Source organism: Bombina bombina, chromosome 10 (genome assembly GCF_027579735.1).
Source record: "Bombina bombina isolate aBomBom1 chromosome 10, aBomBom1.pri, whole genome shotgun sequence".
In the NCBI taxonomy this organism is placed as follows: Eukaryota; Metazoa; Chordata; class Amphibia; order Anura; family Bombinatoridae; genus Bombina; species Bombina bombina.
The window spans coordinates 173564991-173591108 of NC_069508.1; the positions used below are offsets into that span (position 1 = coordinate 173564991).

General features: G+C 41.4%; 1 protein-coding gene across 1 annotated transcript in view; it reads left to right on the forward strand.

Moving 5' to 3' along the window:
- The window catches only part of STIL (STIL centriolar assembly protein), a 122016-nt gene that overhangs the window by 43465 nt on the left and 52433 nt on the right, over window positions 1–26118 (forward strand). The window contains exons 6-8 of the mRNA XM_053693508.1: window positions 1848–2095; window positions 2631–2714; window positions 3269–3355. Coding sequence (XP_053549483.1) covers window positions 1848–2095; window positions 2631–2714; window positions 3269–3355 — 419 coding nt within the window. The remainder of the gene's footprint in view (window positions 1–1847; window positions 2096–2630; window positions 2715–3268; window positions 3356–26118) is intronic.

Genomic DNA, 26118 nt, shown 5'->3' on the forward strand with positions numbered 1-26118 from the left:
TATTCTTAATTTAAAGCTAAACCTAGGAGGATCATATGCTAATTTCTTAGAGCTTGAAGGCCGCCTCTAATCTCAATGCATTTTGACAGTTTTTTTACCACTAGAGGGCGTTAGTTCATGTTTTTCATATAGATAATATTGAGCTCACACATGTGAATTTACCGAGGAGTGAGCACTGATTGACTATAATGTAAGTCTGTCAAAAGAACTGAAATAAGGTGGCAGTCTGCAGAGACTTAGATACAGGGTAATTACAGAGGTAAAATGTGTATTATTATAACTGTGTTGGTTATGCAAAACTGGGGAATAGGTAATAAAGGTATTTATCTTTGTAAACAACAAAATTCTGGTGTTGACTGTCCCTTTAAGTAGGGATGCACCAACATTTTGGTCACAAACATTTTGGCTGAAAATGGCATTATCGTTTTTTTTTCAGTTTCATTTATTTTTGCCAGTTTTTTTTTTCCCCTTGGTAAAATTGTGTAGAATATTTTTTAAGATATATATTTTTTTGTCCAATTCTAGTGTATTACTTTCAATAAAAGTGTGGTTATTTTATTGGCTTGCAGTTTTTCAATTCAGATTAATTCATTAAATAGTCTAACCGTTTGGTTTCGGTCCAGAATTTCCATTTCATGCATCACTATTTCTTTATCTTATATCTGTCCATAAACCAATCACCAATACTTGGAGAGAACAATGGGAAATTAACATTTTATTGCCTTATCTCTTCTATACCCCACTGGTAGTGTAATTTATTCTACTGGCTGTGTTAAACTTTCAGAATAGGTGGGGGATACTACAAGCTAAATAAACTATTTCAGATGCCAATATAAGGGCAATGGAAATACTTGTAAACAATTTAATACACTCCAGCAGGTAAAGTGGATCATAGGGAACAAATTAAAGGGGAGACCATTTTTGAATAAACTGTCCCTTAAAGGGACAGTAAAGTCAAAACTAAACTTTCATGATTCAGATAGGGCATGCAATTTTTAAACAACTTTCCAATTTACTTTTATCATCAAATTTGCTTTGTTCCCTTGGTGGTATTTTTGAAAAGCTAAACCTAGCTAGGCTCAAACTGATTTCTAAACCGTTGAAAACCGCCTCCTAGCTCAGAGCATTTTGAAAGTTTTTCACAGTTAGACTGTGCTAGTTCACATGTGTCATATAGATAACATTGTGCTCACTCCTGTGAAGTTATTTAGGAGTCTTCACTGATTGACTGCATGTCTGTCAAAAGCACTGCATGTCTGGCAAAAGCACTTAAATACAAGGTAATCACAGAGGTCAAAAGCATATTAATATAACTGTGTTGGTTATGCAAAAAAGGGGGAATGAGTAATAAAGTGATTATCTATCTTTTTAAATAAGAAAAATTTGGCGTAGACTGTCCCTTTAATGAACATTACTAGTTATAAGGTAGCCGGTTTAGTTAGTACTACTACTATATTTCTGCTGGACTGTTTGCAAACTTGGCAAGTGCTTCTGTGTGTTTTACAGCTTTGTTTGTGGTTGCAGTGCAGTGTGACTGGTTTATTTGTGATTATTTTGTCCTCGGTCTCAGCAGAGTATAAATGCAGATGTATTGCGTCTGTGCTGGTTCTAGTGTTTCATGTAGTAAAAAAGAACTTGTACACCTTGCTGCTGCTGTTATTGAAGCTTATTTCCTTTGAATATATTTGTCTTTAGTTTGAAGACGGCATTTCTTTCTCCTCTATTTCCATACAAAGCTGATATTTCAGAATGTCAAGTAGGGGAGAAGTAGTTTAAAATGACAGGCATTGGCTTCTAATTGTATTGTTTTGCAGATGAAAAAGAAATTCTTGTATTCTTGTTTTAAGGGTTTGCAGAGCCATCTTCACAGCAAAGAAGCCTTGGATCTCTCTAAATTGTTCTCTTTAAGAGCTCATCTCACTTTCACTGAGCACATGGACAATCTACACTTTGATCTTCATTGGGCGGCTGCGACTGTAGCAAACCCATTTGAAAGCACTCCTATAAAGCCGATCCCAATTATACCCACTGCTCTTGCCAGGAACCTGAGCAGTCACAATAATATTGCACAGCTTCAGGGAACACACAAATGCGGGTAAGCTTTTGCTTTTTTTTTTTTTTTTTTTTTTTTTTTTTGGATTGCTTTTTAGTATATTAAAATGTAAGTTTGTCTCCACTTTCCAAATGCTTGTCCTGACAATTTGTTTTAAAGGGACATTCTAAAAATGCTCCAATTGGGTAAATCATTTTAGCACTAGTGTCCATTTCAAACTGTTAGTCTCCTGCAAGGGGTGTTACCCACACAGCTAAAGTCCCATTCAGAAACCACAGCATCTTCAGCAGGATACAGTTATACACATATGTGTGTATGCCACTTCTAGTTGGGTCACCAACCGTGTGCTGCTCAGGATGTGTTGTAGCTTTGAACAGGACTTTAGCTTTGTGTTTAACCTTCTGGTTTAACACGCAATTTGCAAGGGGAACTTGAGCAATTTTAATTTTACGTTTAGAATGTTCCGTTAAAGGAAACTGATTTTTTCCAACTATTTATCTTAAGTAACAGTTGGCAAATTTAAGAGAAAATAAGTATCTATGTACCAAGCACAGATTTTGTTTTCTTTCTATTTCAGGTATTTAACAATGGATCAAACGCGTAAATTGCTGCTTGTACTTGAATCCGATCCAAAGGTTTATACCTTACCCCTTGTTGGAATGTAAGTCCTTGTATTTTCTACAGTTCGTGACAAAGTGCAGATAAGATTTTATTGTGTTAAAAGCAGTCTACTGCACAAAAAGTGCCTGTGTAATGCCTAGAAAATCATTTAAATGCAGTTTATTTCTCTTGCAACAGAAGCTTTTCAAGCAATTATTCTGTGACTCTCCATAGGCTGTATGCATGCCGTTTAAAGTTATGGAAGTGTTTGTTTTGTTTTAGAGTGTAGTTTTTTTCTTCTCCGTTGTGACATTGTGGTGTTCCTCCTTTGTTGCACCTAAAAAATGTTTTGTTGTGAAGGGGAGACATGAGAGCTGTTTATCAGTCCAGCTGTGTGCAGACACGACCTTCCTTTTAGATTCCAAACAAACTGCAGTTAAATCATGCTTTAATGTATGCGCTAGAAATGTTTAGAGACCGTTAATTTTTATTTGCGAAAACATATTTTAATTTGTTTGCTTCTCTTTCATATGCATAATACATTTTTTTTTTTTTTTTTTTTTTTTTATATCCCTTAAATAAACTAACATTGATTCCTTGTTTTTGACTTAACAGCTGGCTGAGTGGTGTTACTCACATTCATAGCCCACAAGTGTGGGCCAGTTGTCTGCGCTACATGTACAGCTCTTCAATCACTGAAAGGTAATGAGTCCCAAAATATATTCTGTTACCAATTGCCTAATGTAGAGATGCTGAATGTGATGCCACGGGCGGTTCTTATTCTTAAATAAGTGTAGTAACCACATTCCTAGGAAGTTATGAAGCAATATTATTAAAATAATTCAGCAATATTGTAAAGACTAGTGTGTATTAATAAAAATTAATATATATATATATATATATATATATATATATATATATTTATTATGAAAAATCGTATAGCTCTTCTTGACATTTTTATATCAAAAGTGAGATGGAATAAGAATAGCGGGAAATAATTATCACTATTTGCAATAATTCTACACTACCAATAATATGAGCTGCTACTGGTGGCTTCCGTTCAGATTTCTACAATTAGTAAATTAACAACATTTATAATTACCCATTACCACTTCTACATTTCATTGTTCTCCCAGGATTTATCGGTTAGGGCAATTATTACTGTAAGTTAAAATAAAACTAAGTATCTAAAATCTTTACAATATCAGAATTGTACCTTAAAAATGCAAGATATGTTAAATAAATAATGTCTATGCATTGAGCCTATATAAAATAAACCTCTAAAATGTACCTAAAAAATATACCTCAGACGTATCCAAAAAATGTAAATGGACAAATAATGTTGCGTTAGGAGAGGAGAAATACTGAACTCCACGTTTAAGCCTTTTGGGTGGAGGGTTTCTAGTTCATAAATCCACTTAGTCTCTAATTTGAACAGCTTTTTTCGTATATCACCTCTTCTTCAGTTTGGTTTGATTTTCGGTATTGCAGTATATTTAAATTTTCAAATTACAGCTGTTAAAAGATAAGAAATGTTTGGGGACAGGCAGATCTGTCATCTAGAGCATGTTCCATCGACAACAAATGTTCCCTAACACTTTTTTTTTTTTTTTGTACCGGTCTAGTGGACTTGCCTATATATTGCTTTCCACAATTACTATATTAAATAAATTACATATCTAATTTATATCCTGTATCTCATATTCCTTTTTTGTTGTGTTCAAATTGAATTTGAGTCTTTTATTAGAATGTCTGCACGCTTTGCCGGCAAAACTAGAAAAAAGCCCTTTGCTTCATTACCAAATAAGTTTTGTTTGATCTTTTTATTTAGTTCTGTTGGGGCCAAATTGTTTAGATTATTGGCTTTCCTATAGAATACCTTGGGTTTATCTCCTATTTTGTCACCAAATTTTTCATCTCTTTTAAGCAGGGTCTAATGTTTCTTGAGAATGCTTTTAATAATTCTATGGTTACTACTTTACTGTGTAATAAAGGGGACATTGAGTATATTGTCATCTTCTTTTTTTATATATACTTTATTATTATGAATTGGCTTCTCACTTTCTTGAATAATCTTCCTGTCTTTCTTTTTCTATTTATTCTGCATACCCTCTCTCTATAAACTTTTGTTTCAAAATGTTGGACTGTATCTCATAATCGATGTGATGACTGCAATTTTTCTTAATCTGGAGCATCTGACACTTAGGGATATTTATTTTCCTCCTTTCCAGGTGGCAACTTGATGTGTGTAAATACTTGTTGCAGTCTACAGGTTTAAAATAGGTTCTTAAATGTGTGTTATCATCTTTTTATATAGATTTCTAACTTTAGAAATACAGCGCTCTTCTTTTTTTTTTTTTTTTCTCCCGTCTCATAGGTGAATGAGGTTTATATAACCTCATAAAATTACCTTTCCAGAAAGAATTTACCCACGAAAATAGTCTAGCAGCATGAAGGGCTGCCTTCTGTGTTTGGAGGTTCACAAAACTTCTGATTGCACATCTCTAATATAAACATTATTACCTGGGCTTTGTAGACTTCAGGTTCAGAATATGTATGTGTTATATACACAGTATCTCACAAAAGTAAGTACACCACTTACATTTCATGTGTCAACACTGAAGAAATGACACTTTGCTACAATGTAAAGTAGTGAGTGTACAGCCTGTATAACAGTGTAAATTTGCTGTCCCCTCAAAATAACTCAAAACAGCCATTGTCTAAACTGTTGGCAACAAAAGTTACACACATGGGACCAAAGTGTCTATTTTGTGTGGCCACTATTATTTTCCAGCACTGCCTTAACCCTCTTGGGCATGGAGTTCACCAGAGCTTCACAGGTTGCCACTGGAGTCCTCTTCCACTCCTCTTCCACTCCTCCATGATGACATCACAGAGCTGGTGGATGTTAGAGACCTTGCACTCCCCCACATTCCGTTTGAGGATGCCCCACAGATGCTCTATAGGGTTTAGGTCTGGAGACATGCTTGGCCAATCCATCACCTTTACCCTCAGCTTCTTTAGCAAGGCAGTGATCATCTTTGAGGTGTGTTTGGAGTTATCATATTTGAATACTGCCCTGCGGCCCAGTCTTCGAAGGGAGTGTCTCATGCTCTGCTTCAGTATGTTACAGTACATGTTGGCATTCATGGTTCCCTTAATGAACTGTAGCTCCCCAGTGCCGGCAGCACTCATGCAGGCCCAGACCATGGCTCTCCCACCACCATGCTTGACTGTAGGCAAGACACACTTGTCTTTGTGCTCCTCACCTGGTTGCCGCCACACACGCTTGACACCATCTGAACCAAATAAGTTTCTTGGTCTCATCTGACCACAGGACATGGTTCCAGTAATTCTTGTCTTCAGCAAACTGTTTGCGGGCTTTCTTGTGCACCATCTTTAGAAAAGGCTTCCTTCTGGGACGACAGCCATGCAGACCAATTTGATGCTGTGTGCGGCGTATGGTCTGAGCACTGACAGGCTGACCCCCCACCCCTTCAACCTCTGCAGCAATGCTGGCAGCACTCATACGTCTATTTCCCAAAGACAACCTCTGGATATGACGTTGAGCACATGCACTCAACTTCTTTGGTCAACCATGGCGAGGCCTTTTCTAAGTGGAACCTGTCCTGTGATACCGCTGTATGGTCTTTCCTACCGTGCTGCAGATTAGTTTCAGGGTCTTGGCAATCTTCTTATAGCCTAGACCATCTTTATGTAGAGCAACAATTCTTTTTTTCAGATCCTTAGAGTTCTTTGCCATGAGGTGCCATGTTGAACTTCCAGTGACCAGTATGATAGTGTGAGAGCGTTCACACCAAATTTAACACACCTGCTCTCCATTCACACCTGAGACCTTGTAACAGTAATGAGTCACATGACACCGGGGAGAGAAAATGGCTAATTGGGCCTAATTTGGAGATTTCCACTTAGGGGTGTACTCACTTTTGTTGCCAACGGTTTAGACATTAATGGCTGTGTGTTGAGTTATTTTGAGGGGACAGCAAATGTACACTCACTACATTACATTGTAGCAAAGTGTCATTTCTTCAGTGTTGTCACATGAAAAGATATAATAAAATATTTACTAAAATGGTGTGTGTGTATATATGTAATTGTATATATAGATGTAAATCAAAATATTTGAGATAATTTTAGCTCTCAAAGTTGCACTTACCTGGTTTTCTCTCTATGCTCTTCTAATCGGGTCTTCTTTTTCAAAAGCGGTTTGCGGGCGCGCTTTCTAATCTCGATCACCCTATTGAACTAAATGTAGCTTGCATCTGGTCTGATAGCGGGAGCGAGCTACATTTAGTTTAATATCATGATGGGGCGCGCTGTGATTCCACAGCGTGTCCGCGTACCGCATTTGAATAAAAAGACGTGATCGTAAGTGTAACTTGGAGAGGTAAAATCTCTAAAATCTTTTGATTTTTAAAGCTGTCGCTAACATATAACAACTTTGAATTATATATCTCACTATCCTCTTGTTAGAGACAAATAAGTTTCAGCACATATCATCAACCAAACACTGTGCATCATGTCTGTGGGTCAGGGTTCGGAATTCCTTGAAGTGCACTTCAGTCTCTGGGACAGTCAAAAATCTATAAAAACAAAAAATAGGCAAACAAAATTATGAAAGTGCTTTGCAAGTTTTTTTTCTTTTCTTTGCAAAATTAAACCTTTTAAGGCTAAATTAAAATTTGAGTTGTAATGTCCATTTTATTCATGTAATTTACACAGTTATTCATTTATATTTAGTAAGTTACTGTGACCATTATCGGTGTTAAAGGGACACTGAACCCAAATTTTTTTCTTTCCTGATTCAGATAGAGCATGCAATTTTAAGCAACGTTCTAATTTACCCCTATTATCAAATTTTCTTCATTCTCTTGGTATCTTTATTTGAAATGCAAGAATTTAAGTTTGGATGCCGGCCCATTTTTGGTGAATAACCTGGGTTATTGCTGATTGGTGGATAAATTCATCAACCAATAAAAAAGTGCTGTCCATAGTTCTGACCCAAAAAAGAAGTTTAGATGCCTTTTTTTCAAATAAAGATAGCAAGTGAACGAAGAAAATTTGATAATAGCAGTAAATTAGAAAGTTGCTTAAAATTGCATGCTCTATCTGAATCACAAAAGAAAAAAAATTGGGTTCAGTGTCCCTTTAATGATCAATTGTAGAAAATCCGTGGAATATTTATTCTGATCTAATACAACACCATTCTATGTACCAAACACAGCTGTGGTGGAACTGTATATTTTAAAAACTTCTTTTAAAAATTAAATTTCTCCAACATTGGTGTGTCCGGTCCACGGCGTCATCCATAACTTGTGGGAATATCTCTTCCCCAACAGGAAATGGCAAAGAGTACAGCAAAAGCTGTCCATATAGTCCCTCCTAGGCTCCGCCCACCCCAGTCATTCTCTTTGCCGTTGCACAGGCAACATCTCCACGGAGATGGTGAAGAGTATGTGGTGTTTAGTTGTAGTTTTTTATTCTACTATCAAGAGTTTATTTTAAAATAGTGCTGGTATGTACTATTTACTCTGAAACAGAAAAAGATGAGTTCTGTTTGTGAGAGGAATATGATTTTAGCAGCAGTAACTAAAATCGTTTGCTGTTTCCACATAGGACTGTTGAGATGAAATAACTTCAGTTGGGGGAAACAGTTAGCAGACTTTTCTGCCTAAGGTATGACTAGCCATTTTTCTAACAAGACTGTGTAATGCTGGAAGGCTGTCATTTCCCCTCATGGGGACCGGTAAGCCATTTTCTTAGTCTCAAACAGAATAAAGGGCTTAATATGGGCTGTAAAACTGGTAGACACTTTTATGGGCAAAATCGATTGCTTTATTTGGGCATTTTATGAAGCTTGATGTTGATTTTCACACTTATAAACTTTGGGGAAAGTTTTTTAACGTCAGGCACTGGTTTAGACACCTTTTCAGTCAGGAAGGGCCTTCCCTGTAGTAGGCTGAGCCTCATTTTTGCGCCATTACTGCGCAGTTACTTTTGAGAGCAGGACATGCAGCTGCATGTGTGTGGGTCTGAAAGTTGTTGAAAAGGTTCCTAGAAGGCTTCATTGCTATCGTATACCCCCTGGGTTTGGTAAAGTCGCAGCAAAGGCTGTAGCTGGGACTGTAGAGGGGTTAAAACTGTAACCGGCTCCGGTTTCTTCATTTTAAGGGTTAAAGGTCTGAAATTTGGGGTGCAATACTTTGAATGCTATAAGACACTGTGGTGAAAATTTGGTTAAATTTGAACAATTCCTTCATAGTTTTTCACATATTCAGTAATAAAGTGTGCACTGTTTAAAATTTAAAGAGACAGTAACGGTTTTGTTTAAAAAGTTTTTTGTACTTTATTGACAAGTTTAAGCCTGTTTAACATGTCTGTGCCTTCAGATAAACTATGTTCTGTATGTATGGAAGCCAATGTGTCTCCCCCTTCAAAATTGTGTGATAATTGTGCCATAGCGTCCAAACAAAGTAAGGACAGTACTGCCACAGATAGTAAAGTTGCCCAAGATGATTCATCAGATGAAGGGAGTAGACATAGTTCTACATCATCTCCTTCTGTGTCTACACCAGTTTTGCCCACGCAAATGCTTATTACTATGCAACAATTGACGGCAGTAATGGATAACTCCATAGCAAATATTTTATCCAAAATGCCTGCATATCAGAGAGAGCGCGATTGCTCTGTTTTAAACACTGTAGAGCAGGAGGGCGCTGATGATAATTGCTCTGTCATACCCTCACACCAATCTGAAGGGGCCATGAGGAAGGTTTTGTCAGATGGGGAAATTTCAGATTCAGGTAGAATTTCTCAACAGGCAGAACCTGATGTTGTGACATTTAAATTTAAATTAGAGCATCTCTGCGCACTGCTTAAGGAGGTGTTATCTACTCTGGATGATTGTGACAACCTGGTCATTCCAGAAAAATTGTGCAAGATGGACAAGTTCCTAGAGGTTCCGGTGCACCCCGACGCTTTTCCTATACCCAAGCGGGTGGCGGACATAGTGAATAAGGAGTGGGAGAAGCCCGGCATACCTTTTGTTCCCCCTCCTATATTTAAGAAATTATTTCCTATGGTTGACCCCAGAAAGGACATATGGCAGACAGTCCCTAAGGTCGAGGGGGCAGTTTCTAAACTAGCCAAGCGCACTACTATTCCTATAGAGGATAATTGTGCTTTCAAAGATCCTATGGATAAAAAATTGGAGGGTTTGCTTAAAAAGATTTTTGTACAGCAAGGTTACCTCCTGCAACCTATTTCGTGCATTATTCCTGTCAATACAGCAGCGTGGTTCTGGTTCGAGGAACTAGAAAAGTCGGTCAGTAGAGAGACTCCGTATGAGGAGGTTATGGACTGAGTTCACGCACTTAAGTTAGCTAATTCCTTTATTTTAGATGCCGCTTTGCAGTTAGCTAGATTAGCGGCGAAAAATTCTGGGTTTGCAATTGTGGCGCGCAGAGCGCTCTGGCTAAAGTCTTGGTCAGCGGATGTATCTTCCAAGACAAAATTGCTTAATATCCCTTTCAAGGGTAAAACTCTTTTTGGGCCAGAATTGAAAGAGATTATCTCAGACATCACTGGGGGTAAGGGCCACACCCTCCCACAAGATAGGCCTTTCAAAGCCAAGAATAAGTCTAATTTTCGTTCCTTTCGCAATTTCAGGAACGGACCGGCCTCCAACTCTGCAGCCTCTAGACAAGAGGGTAATGCTTCGCAAACCAAACCAGCTTGGAAACCGATGCAAGGCTGGAACAAGGGTAAGCAGGCCAAGAAACCTGCTGCTGCTAACAAAACAGCATGAAGGAGTAGCCCCCGATCCGGGACCGGATCTAGTAGGGGGCAGACTCTCTCTCTTCGCTCAGGCTTGGGCAAGAGATGTTCAGGACCCCTGGGCACTAGAAATAGTTTCTCAGGGTTATCTTCTGGAATTCAAGGAACTACCCCCAAGGGGAGGGTTCCACGTGTCTCGCTTTTCTTCAAACCAAATAAAGAGACGGGCATTCTTACATTGTGTAGAAGACCTGTTAAAAATGGGAGTGATACACCCAGTTCCAACCGTGGAACAAGGAATAGGGTTTTACTCAAATCTGTTTGTGGTTCCCAAAAATGAGGGAACCTTCAGACCAATTCTGGATTTAAAGATCCTAAACAAATTTCTCAGTGCCATCGTTCAAAATGGAAACCATTCGAACGATTTTACCTACAATCCAGGAGGGTCAATTTATGACTACCGTGGATCTAAAGGATGCGTATCTACATATTCCTATCCACAAAGATCATCATCAGTTCCTAAGGTTCGCCTTTCTGGACAAACATTACCAGTTTGTGGCTCTCCCATTCGGGCTAGCCACTGCTCCAAGGATTTTCACAAAGGTACTCTGGTCCCTTCTAGCGGTTCTAAGACCAAGGGGCATTGCAGTGGCACCTTACTTGGACGACATTCTGATACAAGCGTCGTCTCTTTCAAAGGCAAAGGCTCACACAGACATCGTTCTGGCATTTCTCAGATCTCACGGATGGAAAGTGAACATAGAAAAAAGTTCCCTGTCTCCTTCTAGCGGTTCTAAGACCAAGGGGCATTGCAGTGGCACCTTACTTGGACGACATTCTGATACAAGCGTCGTCTCTTTCAAAGGCAAAGGCTCACACAGACATCGTTCTGGCCTTTCTCAGATCTCACGGATGGAAAGTGAACATAGAAAAAAGTTCCCTGTCTCCGTCGACAAGAGTTCCTTTCTTGGGGACAATAATAGATTCTTTAGAAATGAAGATTTTCCTGACAGATGTCAAAGTCAAAACTTCTAAGCGCTTGTCAAGTTCTTCATTCTGTTCCACGTCCTTCCATAGCTTAGTGCATGGAAGTAGTAGGGTTGATGGTTGCAGCAATGGACATAGTTCCTTTTGCGCGAATTCATCTGAGACCATTACAACTGTGCATGCTCAAACAGTGGAATGGGGACTATACAGACTTGTCTCCAGTGATTCAAGTAGATCAGAAGACCAGAGACTCACTCCGTTGGTGGCTAACCCAGGACCACCTGTCCCAGGGAATGAGTTTCCGCAGACCAGAGTGGGTCATCGTCACGACCGACGCCAGTCTAGTGGGCTGGGGCGCGGTCTGGAACTCCCTGAAAGCTCAGGGGCTATGGTCTCGGGAAGAGTCTCTTCTCCCGATAAACATTCTGGAACTGAGAGCGATATTCAATGCTCTCAAGGCTTGGCCTCAACTAGCAAAGGCCAGATTCAAAAGATTCCAATCAGACAACATGACGACTGTTGCTTACATCAATCATCAGGGGGGAACAAGGAGTTCCCTGGCGATGAGAGAAGTGACCAAAATCATAAAATGGGCGGAGGATCACTCCTGCCACCTATCTGCGATCCACATCCCAGGAGTGGAAAACTGGGAGGCGGATTATCTGAGTCGTCAGACATTCCATCCGGGGGAGTGGGAACTCCACCCGGAGATATTTGCCCAGTTGACTCAATTATGGGGCATTCCAGACATGGATCTAATGGCGTCTCGTCAGAACTTCAAGGTTCCTTGCTACGGGTCCAGATCCAGGGATCCCAAGGCGACTCTAGTGGATGCATTAGTAGCACCTTGGACCTTCAACCTAGCTTATGTGTTTCCACTGTTTCCTCTCATTCCCAGGCTGGTAGCCAGGATCAAGCAGGAGAGGGCCTCGGTGATCTTGATAGCTCCTGCGTGGCCACGCAGGACTTGGTATGCAGACCTGGTGAATGTCATCGGCTCCACCATGGAAGCTACCTTTGAGACAGGATCTTCTAGTACAAGGTCCATTCGAACATCCAAATCTAGTTTCCCTTCAGCTAACGGCTTGGAAATTGAACGCTTGATTTTATCTAAGCGTGGGTTTTCGGATTCTGTAATAGATACTCTGATACAAGCCAGAAAACCTGTAACTAGGAAGATTTACCATAAAATATGGAAAAGATATATCTGTTGGTGTGAATCCAAGGGATTCTCATGGAGTAAGATCAAAATTCCTAGGATCCTTTCTTTTCTCCAAGAAGGTTTGGATAAGGGATTATCAGCGAGTTCTCTAAAGGGACAGATTTCTGCTTTATCTGTCTTATTACACAAACGACTGGCAGCTGTGCCTGATGTTCAAGCTTTTGTTCAGGCTTTGGTCAGGATCAAGCCTGTTTACAGACCTTTGACTCCTCCCTGGAGTCTGAATTTAGTTCTTTCAGTTCTTCAAGGGGTTCCGTTTGAATCTCTACATTCCATAGATATCAAGATGTTATCTTGGAAAGTTCTGTTTTTGGTTGCTATTTCTTCTGCTAGAAGAGTTTCTGAGTTATCTGCTCTGCAGTGTAATCCGCCCTATCTGGTGTTCCATTCAGATAAGGTTGTTTTGCGTACTAAACCTGGTTTCCTTCCAAAGGTTTCTTCCAACAAGAATATTAACCAGGAAATAGTTGTGCCTTCTTTGTCCGAATCCAGTTTCAAAGAAGGAACGTTTATTACACAATCTAGATGTAGTTCGTGCTTTAAAGTTCTATTTAGAAGCAACAAAGGATTTCAGACAAACGTCTTCTCTGTCGTTTATTCTGGCAAGAGGAGAGGTCAAAAAGCTACTGCTACCTCTTTCCTTTTGGCTGAAAAGCATCATCCGATTGGCTTACGAGACTGCCGGACGGCAGCCTCCTGAACGCATCACAGCTCACTCTACTAGGGCTGTGGCTTCCACATGGGCCTTCAAGAACGAGGCTTCTGTTGATCAGATATGTAAGGCAGCGACTTGGTCTTCCCTGCACACTTTTGCCAAATTCTACAAATTTGATACTTTTGCTTCTTCGGAGGCTATTTTTGGGAGAAAGGTTTTGCAAGCCGTGGTGCCTTCTGTTTAGGTAACCTGATTGGCTCCCTCCCTTCATCCATGTCCTAAAGCTTTGGTATTGGTTCCCACAAGTTATGGATGACGCCGTGGACCGGACACACCAATGTTGGAGAAAACAGAATTTATGCTTACCTGATAAATTACTTTCTCCAACGGTGTGTCCGGTCCACGGCCCGCCCTGGTTTTTTAATCAGGTTTGATGAATTTATTTCTTTAACTACAGTCACCACGGCACCCTATAGTTTCTCCTGTTTTTCTCCTGTCCGTCGGTCGAATGACTGGGGTGGGCGGAGCCTAGGAGGGACTATATGGACAGCTTTTGCTGGGACTCTTTGCCATTTCCTGTTGGGGAAGAGATATTCCCACAAGTTATGGATGACGCCGTGGACCGGACACACCGTTGGAGAAAGTAATTTATCAGGTAAGCATAAATTCTGTTTTCTAGTAGTTTGTTATAATAATTTTTTTAATTACCATATGAACTGTAATAGCAGAGCCATGGTCAGAAATACATGTGATGACCTAATTAGTGCCAACGGATAATATGCTAATGTTATCTAGATTTATAGATTTCTTCTGTTATGTGCGATCAGTCCACGGGTCATCATTACTTCTGGGATATAACTCCTCCCCAACAGGAAATGCAAGAGGATTCACCCAGCAGAGCTGATATAGCTCCTCCCCTCTACGTCAGTCCCAGTCATTCTCTTGCACCCAACGACTAGATAGGATGTGTGAGAGGACTATGGTGATTATACTTAGTTTTTATGACTTCAATCAAAAGTTTGTTATTTTACAATAGCACCGGAGCGTGTTATTACTTCTCTGGCAGAGTTTGAAGAAGAATCTACCAGAGTTTTCTACTATGATTTTAACCGGAGTAGTTGAGATCATATTGCTGTTCTCGGCCATCTGAGGGAGGTAAAGACTTCAGATCAGGGGACAGCGGGCAGATGAATCTGCATTGAGGTATGTAGCAGTTTTTATTTTCTGAATGGAATTGATGAAAAAATCCTGCTATACCATTATAATGACATGTATGTATACACTTCAGTATTCTGGGAATGGTTTTTCACCGGAACTACTCTGTTAAAGGTTACTAATCCTTTTAATAAATATTGTCATGTTAAACGTTTTTGCTGGAATGTAGAATCGTTTACATTGCTGAGGTACTGAGTAAATAAATGTTTGGGCATTATTTTCCACTTGGCAATTGTCTGCTTTAAATTGTGACAGTTTCGTTTCTCCTCACTGTTGTGTGTGAGAGGGAGGGGCCGTTTTTGGCGCTCTTTTGCTACGCATCAAAAAAATTCCAGTCAGCTACTATTATATTTCCTGCATGATCCGGTTCACTGACAGATCTCAGGGGTCTTCAAACTTCTTTGAAGGGAGGTACATTCTCTCAGCAGAGCTGTGAGAATTTTTATTGACTGTGAATAAAAACGTTACTCTGTAATTTTTTATGTCAAATTTAGTTATTTACTAATGGGAACAAACCTTTGCTAAAAGTTGTGTTATTTTAAACTTGATGCTTTAACTGTTTTTTTCAGTTCATTATCTCAACTGTCATTTAATCGTTTAAGTACCTCTTTGAGGCACAGTACGTTTTTGCTAAAAAAGATTATAACCAGGTTGCAAGTTATTGCTAGTGTGTTAAACATGTCTGACTCAGAGGAAAATATCTGTGTCATTTGTTCCTATGCCAAGGTGGAGCCCAATAGAAATTTATGTACTAACTGTATTGATGCTACTTTAAATAAACGTCAATCTGTACAATGTGAACAAATTTCACCAAACTGCGAGGGGAGAGTTATGCCGACTAACTCGCCTCACGCGGCAGTACCTGCATCTCCCGCCCGGGAGGTGCGTGATATTATGGCGCCTAATACATCTGGGCGGCCATTACAGATAACATTACATGATATGGCTACTGTTATGACTGAAGTTTTGTCTAAATTACCAGAACTAAGAGGCAAGCGTGATCACTCTGGGGTGAGAACAGAGTGCGCTGACAATACTAGGGCCATGTCTGATACTGCGTCACAGCTTGCAGAGCATGAGGACGGAGAGCTTCATTCTGTGGGTGACGGTTCTGATCCAAACAGATTGGATTCAGATATTTCAAATTTTAAATTTAAATTGGAGAACCTCCGTGCATTACTAGGGGAGGTCTTAGCAGCTCTCAATGATTGTAACACCATTGCAATACCAGAGAAACTGTGTAGGTTGGATAAATACTTTGCGGTACCGGCGAGTACTGACGTTTTTCCTATACCTAAGAGATTAACTGAAATTGTTACTAAGGAGTGGGATAGACCCGGTGTGCCGTTCTCACCCCCTCCAATATTTAGAAAGATGTTTCCAATAGACGCCACTACTCGGGACTTATGGCAAACGGTCCCTAAGGTGGAGGGAGCAGTTTCTACTTTAGCTAAGCGTACCACTATCCCGGTGGAGGATAGCTGTGCTTTTTCAGATCCAATGGATAAAAAATTAGAGGGTTACCTTAAGAAAATGTTTGTTCAACAAGGTTTTATATTACAACCCCTTGCATGTATCGCGCCGATTACGGCTGCGGCAGCATTTTGGATTGAGTCTCTGGAAGAGAACCTTAGTTCATCTACGCTAGACGATATTATGGACAGGCTTAGAGTCCTTAAACTAGCCAATTCATTCATTTCGGAGGCCGTAGTACATTTAACCAAACTTACGGCTAAGAACTCTGGATTCGCCATACAGGCACGTAGAGCACTGTGGCTAAAATCCTGGTCAGCTGATGTTACTTCTAAGTCCAAATTACTTAATATACCTTTCAAGGGGCAGTCTTTATTTGGGCCCGGGTTGAAAGAAATTATCGCTGACATTACAGGAGGTAAGGGCCACGCCCTACCTCAAGACAAAGCCAAAACTAAGGCTAGACAGTCTAATTTTCGTCCCTTTCGGAATTTCAAAACTGGAGCAGCGTCAACCTCCACTGCACCAAAACAGGAAGGAGCTGTTGCTCGTTACAGGCAAGGCTGGAAACCTAACCAGTCCTGGAATAAGGGCAAACAGGCCAGGAAACCTGCTGCTGCCCCAAAAACAGCATGAACCGAGAGCCCCCGATCCGGGACCGGATCTAGTGGGGGGCAGACTTTCTCTCTTCGCTCAAGCCTGGGCAAGAGATGTTCAGGATCCCTGGGCGCTGGAGATCATATCTCAGGGATACCTTCTAGACTTCAAATTATCTCCCCCAAAAGGGAGATTTCATCTGTCAAGGTTGTCAACAAACCAGATAAAGAAAGAAGCGTTTCTACGCTGTGTACAAGATCTGTTATTAATGGGAGTGATCCATCCAGTTCCGCGGTCGGAACAAGGACAAGGGTTCTACTCAAACCTGTTTGTGGTTCCCAAAAAAGAGGGAACTTTCAGGCCAATCTTAGATTTAAAGATTCTAAACAAATTCCTAAGAGTTCCATCGTTCAAAATGGAAACTATTCGGACAATCTTACCTATGATCCAAAAGGGTCAGTACATGACCACAGTGGATTTAAAAGATGCTTACCTTCACATACCGATTCACAAAGATCATCAACGGTATCTACGGTTTGCCTTCCTAGACAGGCACTACCAGTTTGTAGCTCTTCCATTCGGATTGGCTACGGCCCCAAGAATCTTCACAAAGGTTCTGGGTGCCCTTCTGGCGGTACTAAGACCGCGAGGGATTTCGGTAGCTCCGTACCTAGACGACATTCTAATACAAGCTTCAAGCTTTCAAACTGCCAAGTCTCATACAGAGTTAGTTCTGGCATTTCTAAGGTCGCATGGATGGAAAGTGAACGAAAAGAAAAGTTCTCTTTTTCCTCTCACAAGAGTTCCATTCTTGGGGACTCTTATAGATTCTGTAGAAATGAAGATTTACCTGACAGAAGACAGGTTAACAAGGCTTCAGGATGCATGCCGTGTCCTTCATTCCATTCAACACCCGTCAGTGGCTCAATGCATGGAGGTGATCGGCTTAATGGTAGCGGCAATGGACATAGTACCTTTTGCACGCCTACACCTCAGACCGCTGCAATTGTGCATGCTAAGTCAGTGGAATGGGGATTACTCAGATTTGTCCCCTACCCTGAATCTGAATCAAGAGACCAGAAATTCTCTTCTATGGTGGCTTTATCGACCACACCTGTCCAGGGGGATGCCATTCAGCAGGCCAGACTGGACAATCGTAACAACAGACGCCAGCCTGCTAGGTTGGGGCGCTGTCTGGAATTCTCTGAAGACTCAGGGATTATGGAATCAGGAGGAGAGTCTCCTTCCAATAAACATTCTGGAATTGAGGGCAGTTCTCAATGCCCTTCTAGCTTGGCCCCAATTAACAACTCAGGGGTTCATCAGGTTTCAGTCGGACAATATCACGACTGTAGCTTACATCAACCATCAGGGAGGGACAAGAAGCTCCCTAGCAATGATGGAAGTATCAAAGATAATTCGCTGGGCAGAGTCTCACTCTTGCCATCTGTCAGCAATCCACATCCCGGGAGTGGAGAACTGGGAGGCGGATTTCTTGAGTCGCCAGACTTTTCATCCGGGAGAGTGGGAACTTCATCCGAAAATTTTTGCCCAAATACTTCGACGTTGGGGCAAACCAGAGATAGATCTCATGGCGTCTCGCCAGAACGCCAAACTTCCTCACTACGGGTCCAGATCCAGGGATCCGGGAGCGGTTCTGATAGATGCTTTGACAGCACCTTGGAACTTCGGGATGGCTTATGTGTTTCCACCCTTCCCGCTGCTTCCTCGATTGATTGCGAAAATCAAACAAGAGAGAGCATCTGTGATTCTAATAGCGCCTGCATGGCCACGCAGGACTTGGTATGCAGATCTAGTGGACATGTCATCCTGTCCACCTTGGTCTCTACCTCTAAGACAGGACCTTCTGATACAGGGTCCATTCAAACATCAAAATCTAACTTCTCTGAAACTGACTGCTTGGAAATTGAACGCTTGATTTTATCAAAGCGTGGTTTTTCTGAGTCGGTTATTGATACCCTGATTCAGGCTAGGAAGCCTGTTACCAGAAAGATTTACCATAAAATATGGCGCAAATACCTATACTGGTGCGAATCCAAACGTTACTCCTGGAGTAAGGTTAGGATCCCTAGGATATTGTCTTTTCTACAAGAAGGTTTAGAAAAGGGTTTATCGGCTAGTTCATTAAAGGGACAGATTTCAGCTCTGTCCATCTTGTTACACAGGCGTCTGTCAGAAAATCCAGACGTCCAGGCTTTTTGTCAAGCTTTAGCTAGGATCAAGCCTGTGTTTAAAGCCGTTGCTCCGCCATGGAGTTTAAACTTAGTTCTTAACGTTTTACAAGGTGTTCCATTTGAACCCCTTCATTCCATTGATATAAAATTTTTATCTTGGAAAGTTCTGTTTTTAATGGCTATTTCCTCGGCTCGAAGAGTCTCTGAGTTATCAGCATTACATTGTGATTCTCCTTATCTGATTTTTCACACAGATAAGGTAGTTCTGCGTACTAAACCTGGGTTCTTACCTAAGGTAGTTACTAACAGGAATATCAATCAAGAGATTGTTGTTCCATCCTTGTGTCCAAATCCTTCTTCAAAGAAGGAACGTCTTCTACACAATCTGGATGTAGTTCGTGCCCTCAAGTTCTACTTGCAGGCAACTAAAAATTTTCGCCAAACTTCTTCCCTGTTTGTCGTTTATTCTGGACAGAGGAGAGGTCAAAAAGCTTCTGCTACCTCTCTCTCTTTTTGGCTTCGTAGCATAATACGTTTAGCCTATGAGACTGCTGGACAGCAGCCTCCTGAAAGAATTACAGCTCATTCCACTAGAGCTGTGGCTTCCACTTGGGCCTTTAAGAATGAGGCCTCTGTTGAACAGATTTGCAAGGCTGCAACTTGGTCTTCGCTTCATACTTTTTCCAAATTTTACAAATTTGACACTTTTGCTTCTTCGGAGGCTATTTTTGGGAGAAAGGTTCTTCAGGCAGTGGTTCCTTCTGTATAATGAGCCTGCCTATCCCTCCCGTCATCCGTGTACTTTTGCTTTGGTATTGGTATCCCAGAAGTAATGATGACCCGTGGACTGATCGCACATAACAGAATAAAACATAATTTATGCTTACCTGATAAATTCCTTTCTTCTGTTGTGCGATCAGTCCACGGCCCGCCCTGTTTTTTAAGGCAGGTAAATATCTTTTAAATTATACTCCAGTCACCACTTCACCCTTGGTTACTCCTTTCTCGTTGATTCTTGGTCGAATGACTGGGACTGACGTAGAGGGGAGGAGCTATATCAGCTCTGCTGGGTGAATCCTCTTGCATTTCCTGTTGGGGAGGAGTTATATCCCAGAAGTAATGATGACCCGTGGACTGATCGCACAACAGAAGAAAGGAATTTATCAGGTAAGCATAAATTATGTTTTTTTGAGTTCTTGTTAAAGGTAAGCACCTTGAGATTTTAAAATAAAACTTCTCAATTATGCATAGTAAAACAACTTTGTAAAATACTTTTTCTTTTTATAGACATGAGTCCATGGATTTCATCCTTGTGGGATTACGCCTCCTGGTCCGCAGGAGGAGGCAAAGAGCACCACAGCAGAGCTGTTATATAGTCCCTCCCTTCCCTCCTACTCCAGTCATTCTCTTTGCCTACGTTAGTGATAGGAGATGGCAAAGTGAGGTGTTAGTTTTTTGATGCTTCAATCAAGAGTTTTTTATTTTTAAAGCAGTGCCAGAGTGTGCTGTTTTGTCTGGGGTGCAGCCGTAGTCCATATCAGTCTCTACAGTAGAGCTTTTGGTGGCTTTAGAGCAATGGGAACTGGTGGGACATAATTCTCACTGCGCCTCCCATATTGTTATGCTGCCCTTCTCATGATGGCCTAAGCAATATCTTACTTAGGTCCTATCGTTTTCCACAGGGCTATGGGAGGGAAGAGGACCTCCTAAACCTGTTGGAGCTGTCTTGCTGTCAGACAGCTTTAAGGTAAGTGCAGTTTCTTATTATTCTGGGGCACATTTACATTAGACTCAGAGTGGACTCTGCACTTGCACGTTTGTTACATTGATTTTCCTGGGAATAGAGGCTCTTCATGTATGGAAGGGGTTTCCTATGTTGACAGCATAGGTACAGGCACTGGGCTAGGGCTAAAACGCTGGGCATTCTGTCATTTTTATTTCTAAATTACCCAGTAAGGGCTGTGTTAAAGATTGACGCCCACAATGGGCGTGGCTTCTATTTGCACGCTTTAGACTTTTCTAGACGCTGCACAGTTTGTTTAGACATCTGTTCCGGATTTCCAGTCTTGTAAAGTGTCATCTCTGCTGCTTAGTCTTGCAGGACATCGGGCATTGCGCTACAACCGCATGGTTAGGAAAGCAAGCGGTTGCTAGCGCCCTGAAGCCTGACTTGAGACATTGCTGGAAGCGGTCTGGAGACTGGTCGGCGCCTCAGCTTAGCTGTTGAGGCGGAGAGGTGTCTGAGTGTGGGGCAAAACGTTTTTAAACTACTCGGATGTGAAACGTTTTTGCTCAGCACAGTAAAATAGCTGCATTTAATACTTAAAGGCACAGTGTTATTTTGTTCAGCACAGTAAAATAGCTGCATTTTACTACTTAAAGGCACAGTATTATTCTAACATTAGTACTTCTTTTTGCATCACTCTTTCTCTCATATAGTAAGAGTTCTGAGTTGTAAATTTAAAGGGCCAGTATAATTTAAAGGGCCAGTATAAATTAAGGGGCCAAATCCTAATTTTTTGTTTCATTTTCTTCATTTTACTTGTGCAATGTGTTTGGATGCCAATGTGGAACCTCCCGTTCCTTTTTGTCCCTCATGTGTTGAGAGGGCTCTAAGCTATAAAGAAAAAAAATGTCATGCTAAAAAAATTTCAATGGCGGATGCCTCTCAGGAGTCTAAAGATGAGGCAGAGTATGCCACAGCTTTCTCCCCAAGCGTTCCAACCCTTAACACCCGCCTAAGCAGTGCTCTGTACTTTCTCAAGTTTCTGCTGCAGTTACGTTAAGGGACATAGCTGCAGTTATGTCTTCTACTCTTTCTGAAGCGTTATCTGCCTTTCCTATACTTCAAGGCAAGCAATAAAGGAAGAACAACTATGTGGTCAATGAAGTTTCTTATACTATGGTGGCAATCTCAGACGTACCCTCCCAGGGATCGGAGATGGAGGGTATGGAGGTTCTATCTGAAGGTGAAATTTCAGACTCAGAGAGCTCCTTACCTTTAACTGATTCAGGAGTTGTTTCTTTCAGGTTTAAACTAGAACACCTCCGCCTGTTACTCAGGGAGGTTTTAGTGACTTTTGGACTGATTCCACGGTAGTGGTCGTTCCTGAGAAATTGTGTAAGTTAGACAGATACTTAGAAGTTCCTTCTTACTCAGATGTTTTTCCAGTTCCCAAGCGAACTTCGGAGATTATTTCTAAGGAATTGGAGAGACCAAGTATTTCCTTCTCTCTTTCTTTCAAGAAAATGTTCCCTATAGCGGACGCTGTCAGGGAAACTTGGCAAACGGTTCCTAAGGTAGAGGGGGTTATTTCCACCTTGGCCAAACAAACTACTATTCCTATTGAGGATAATTGTGCTTTCAAGGACCCCATGGATAAGAAGTTGGAGGGTCTACTGAAAAAGATTTATGTTCACCAGGGTCTGCTATTGCAACCTGCCGCATGCATTGTTACGGTCACCAGTGCGGCAGCTTATTGGTTTGATGCTCTTGCGGAATCTCTTAAGACTGAGACTTCCTTAGAAGAAATCCAGGATCGGATTAAAGCTCTGAAATTGGCAAACTCTTTCATAACAGATGCTTCCCTGCAAATTACTAATTTGGCAGCTAAAAGTTCAGGTTTTTCTATACTAGCCCGCAGAACCTTATGGTCTGCGGATGTATCATCCAAATCTAAGCTCCTGGCAATTCCCTACAGGGGAAAGTCCTTGTTTGGGCCTGGATTGAAGGAAATTATTTCTGACATCACGGGAGTCAAGGGTCATTTCCTTCCTCAAGACAAAAGAAATAAGCAGAAGGGACGACAGAGTAATTTTTGTTCCTTTCGAAATTTGAAGGGAAATTATTTCTCTTCTTCCTCTAAACAGGAAGGAAACTATTTGCAATCCAAGTCAACTTGGAAACCCAACCACTCTTGGAACAAACCCGCTTCTGATTCCAAGTCGGCATGAAGGGTTTGCCCCTGATCCGGGACCGGATCTGGTAGGGGGCAGACTTTCCTTCTTCATTCAGGCTTGGGTGCGGGATGTTCAGGATCCCTGGGCTATAGAGTATCTCAGTGATACAAACTGGAGTTCAGAAATTATCCTCCCCAGGGGAAGGTTTCTTCTTTCAAGATTATCTGCAGACCAGATAAAAAGTGAGGTGTTCTTACATTGTGTAAGAGACCTCTCCTCCATGGGAGTAATTTGTCCCGTTCCTGTACAGGAACACGGGCAGGGTTTTTATTCCAATCTGTTTGTTTGTAGTTCCCAAAAAGGAGGGAACTTTCAGACCTATCCTTGACCTAAAGAGTCAAAACAAGTTTCTCAGAGTTCCATCTTTCAAGATGGAGACTATTCGTTCCATTCTTCCATTGATCCAGAAGGGTCAATTTATGACAGTGGACTTAAAGGATGCATATCTACATGTTTCTATTCATAGATCATCACAAGTTCCTAAGGTTCACCTTTTCTTGTCAAACATTTCCAGTTCGTGGCTCTTCCTTTTGGGCTGGCCACGGCACCCAGAATTTTCACAAAGGTTCTGGGGTCTCTGCTGGTGGTTCTAAGACCGTGGGGCATTGCGGTGGCGCCTTATCTGGACGATATTCTTATCCAGGCACCATCTTGCCAACAAGCAAAGTCCCATACCGACTTAGTACTATCCTTCCTGAGGACTTATGGGTGAAAGGTAAATCTGGAAAAGAGTTCCTTAATCCCGAAGGCAAGGGTGACTTTCTTGGGAACTCTAATTGATTTCTATATCTATGAGGATTTTCCTGACAGAGGTCAGGAAATCAAAGATTCTAGATACCTGTCGGGCCCTTCAGTCCAATCCTTTGCCGTCAGTGGCCCAGTGCATGGAAGTACGGTAGACCCAGGCGGAGTCTGTTCTTCCTATAAACATCCTGGAACTGAGAGCTATTTTCAAGGCTCGCCTGGCCTCGGCTCAGTTCATCAGATTCCAGACGGACAACATAACGACAATGGCTTACATCAATCATCAGGGGGGAACGAGGAGTTCGTTAGCGATGACCGAGGTGGCCAAGATAATCCAGTGGGCGGAGGCACATTCTTGCCATCTGTCAGCGATACACATCCCAGGGGTGGACAACTGGGAGGCAGATTTTCTGAGCAGACAGACTTTTCATCCGGGGGGTGGGAACTCCATCCGGAAGTGTTCTCCAATCTGATTCTCAAGTGGGGTCGGCCGGAGTTGGATCTCATGGCATCTCGTCAGAATGCCAAGCTCCCGAGATACGGGTCCAGGGACCCTCAGGCGGAAATGATAGATGCTTTGGCAGTTCCTTGGTCCTTCAGCCTAGCATATTTATTCCCCCCGTTTGCTCTCCTTCCTCAGGTTATTGCTCGAATCAAATAGAAGGCATCAGTGATCCTCATAGCTCCTGCATGGCCTCGCAGGAAGCTGAAGCTGACTGCTTGGAGATTGAACACTTAATCTTATCCAAGTGGGGTTTTTCTGATTCGGTTATAGAAACCTTAATTCAAGCGTGTAAACCGGTAACTAGAAAGATTTACCATAAGATATGGTGTAAATATCTTTATTGGTGTGAATCCAAGGGCTACTCATGGAGTAGAGTTAGGATTCCCAGGATTTTATCTTTTCTCCAAGAAGGATTGGAGAAGGGTTTATCGGCAAGTTCCCTAAAGGGTCAGATCTCTGCCTTATCTATTTTGTTACACAAGCGTCTAGCAGATGTCCAAGAGCTTCAATCTTTTTGTCAGGCTTTGGTTAGGATCAGGCCTGTATTTACACCAATTGCTCCTCCATGGAGTCTTATTTTAGTTCTAAAAGTTCTTCAAGGGGCTCTGTTTGAGCCTATGCATTCCTTAGATATTAAGCTGTTATCTTGGAAAGTTCTGTTTCTTGTTGCCATTTCTTCAGCTCGAAGAGTGTCTGAGCTTTCGGCATTGCAATATAATTCTCCTTACCTTATTTTTCATTCGGATAAGGTAGTTTTACGTACTAAACTTGGTTTTCTTCCTAAGGTTGTTTCTGACAGGAACATTAATCAGGAGATTGTCGTTCCTTCCTTGTGTCCAAATCCTCCTTCTCAAAAGGAACGTATTTTGCACAATTTGGACGTGGTCTGTGCTTTGTTTTATTTGCAAGCGACTAAGGATTTTTGTCAGTCTTCTTTGTTTATCGTTTTCTCTGGGAAACGTAAGGGTCAGAAAGCGGCTACCTCTCTTATTTTTTGGCTGAAGAGTATCATCCGTTTTGCATATGAGTCTGCTGGACAGCAGCCTCCTGAAAAAAAATACGGCTCATTCCACTAGGGCGGTTACTTCCTCATGGGCAATTAAAAAATTAGGCTTCTGTAGAACAGATTTGCAAGGCTGCAACTTCGTCCTCTCTTCATACTTTTTCTAAATTTTACAAATTTGATACTTTTGCCTCGGCTGAGGCTGTTTTTGGGAGAAAGGTTCTTCAAGCAGTGGTGCCTTCCGTTTAGGTTCCTGTCTTGTCCCTCCCTTATCATCCGTGTACTCTGGCTTTGGTATTGTATCCCACAAGTAAGGATGAAATCTGTGGACTCGTCGTGTCTTTAAAAAGAAAAGATAATTTATGCTTACCTGCTAAATTTGTTTCTTTTTAGCTACGATGAGTCCACGGCCCGCCCTGTTCTCTGAGACAGGTTATTACTTTTTGTAAACTTCAGACACCTGCACCTTGGCTTTTCCTTTCTCTTCCTAACTTCGGTCGAATGACTGGAGTGGGAGGGAAGGGAGGAGCTATAGAACAGCTCTGCTGTGGTTCTCTTTGCCTCCTCCTGCTGACCAGGAGGCTTAATCCCACAAGTAAGGATGAAATCCGTGGACTCATCGTGTTTAAAAAGTAACAAATTTATCAGGTAAGCATACATTTTCTTTTTGCCACATTTCATGCCATTTAGCTCTGAGGGTGGCTATTCGAATTAGACGGAAAAAGCACACTGCAGACTTCTCAAGGCTAACACTGCTACATATATTTACCTAATTGTCTTTAAATAAGAACTGCAAAACTAAATTTTATACAAACTAGAGATGTGCATTCAGAGGTTTCTTGAACTTCCGAATACAGAAGAAGGCGGGTCTTCGTGCCAATCTATTTTAATTGCAAATTTCGTTCTTGTGCACAGATTTGAGTGTGTTGCTTTTCCACTGGAATTAATTTAGCAACGAAAATAGTCTAACAGCATGAAGGGCTGCCTTCTGCGTTTGGAGGTTCACGAAACTTCCAAATGCACATCTCTAATACAAACATTATTACCAAGGCTTTGTACAATTCGGGTTCAATCCCAGATTGGCTACTTCAAATGAGGCAAGTAGACTGCAG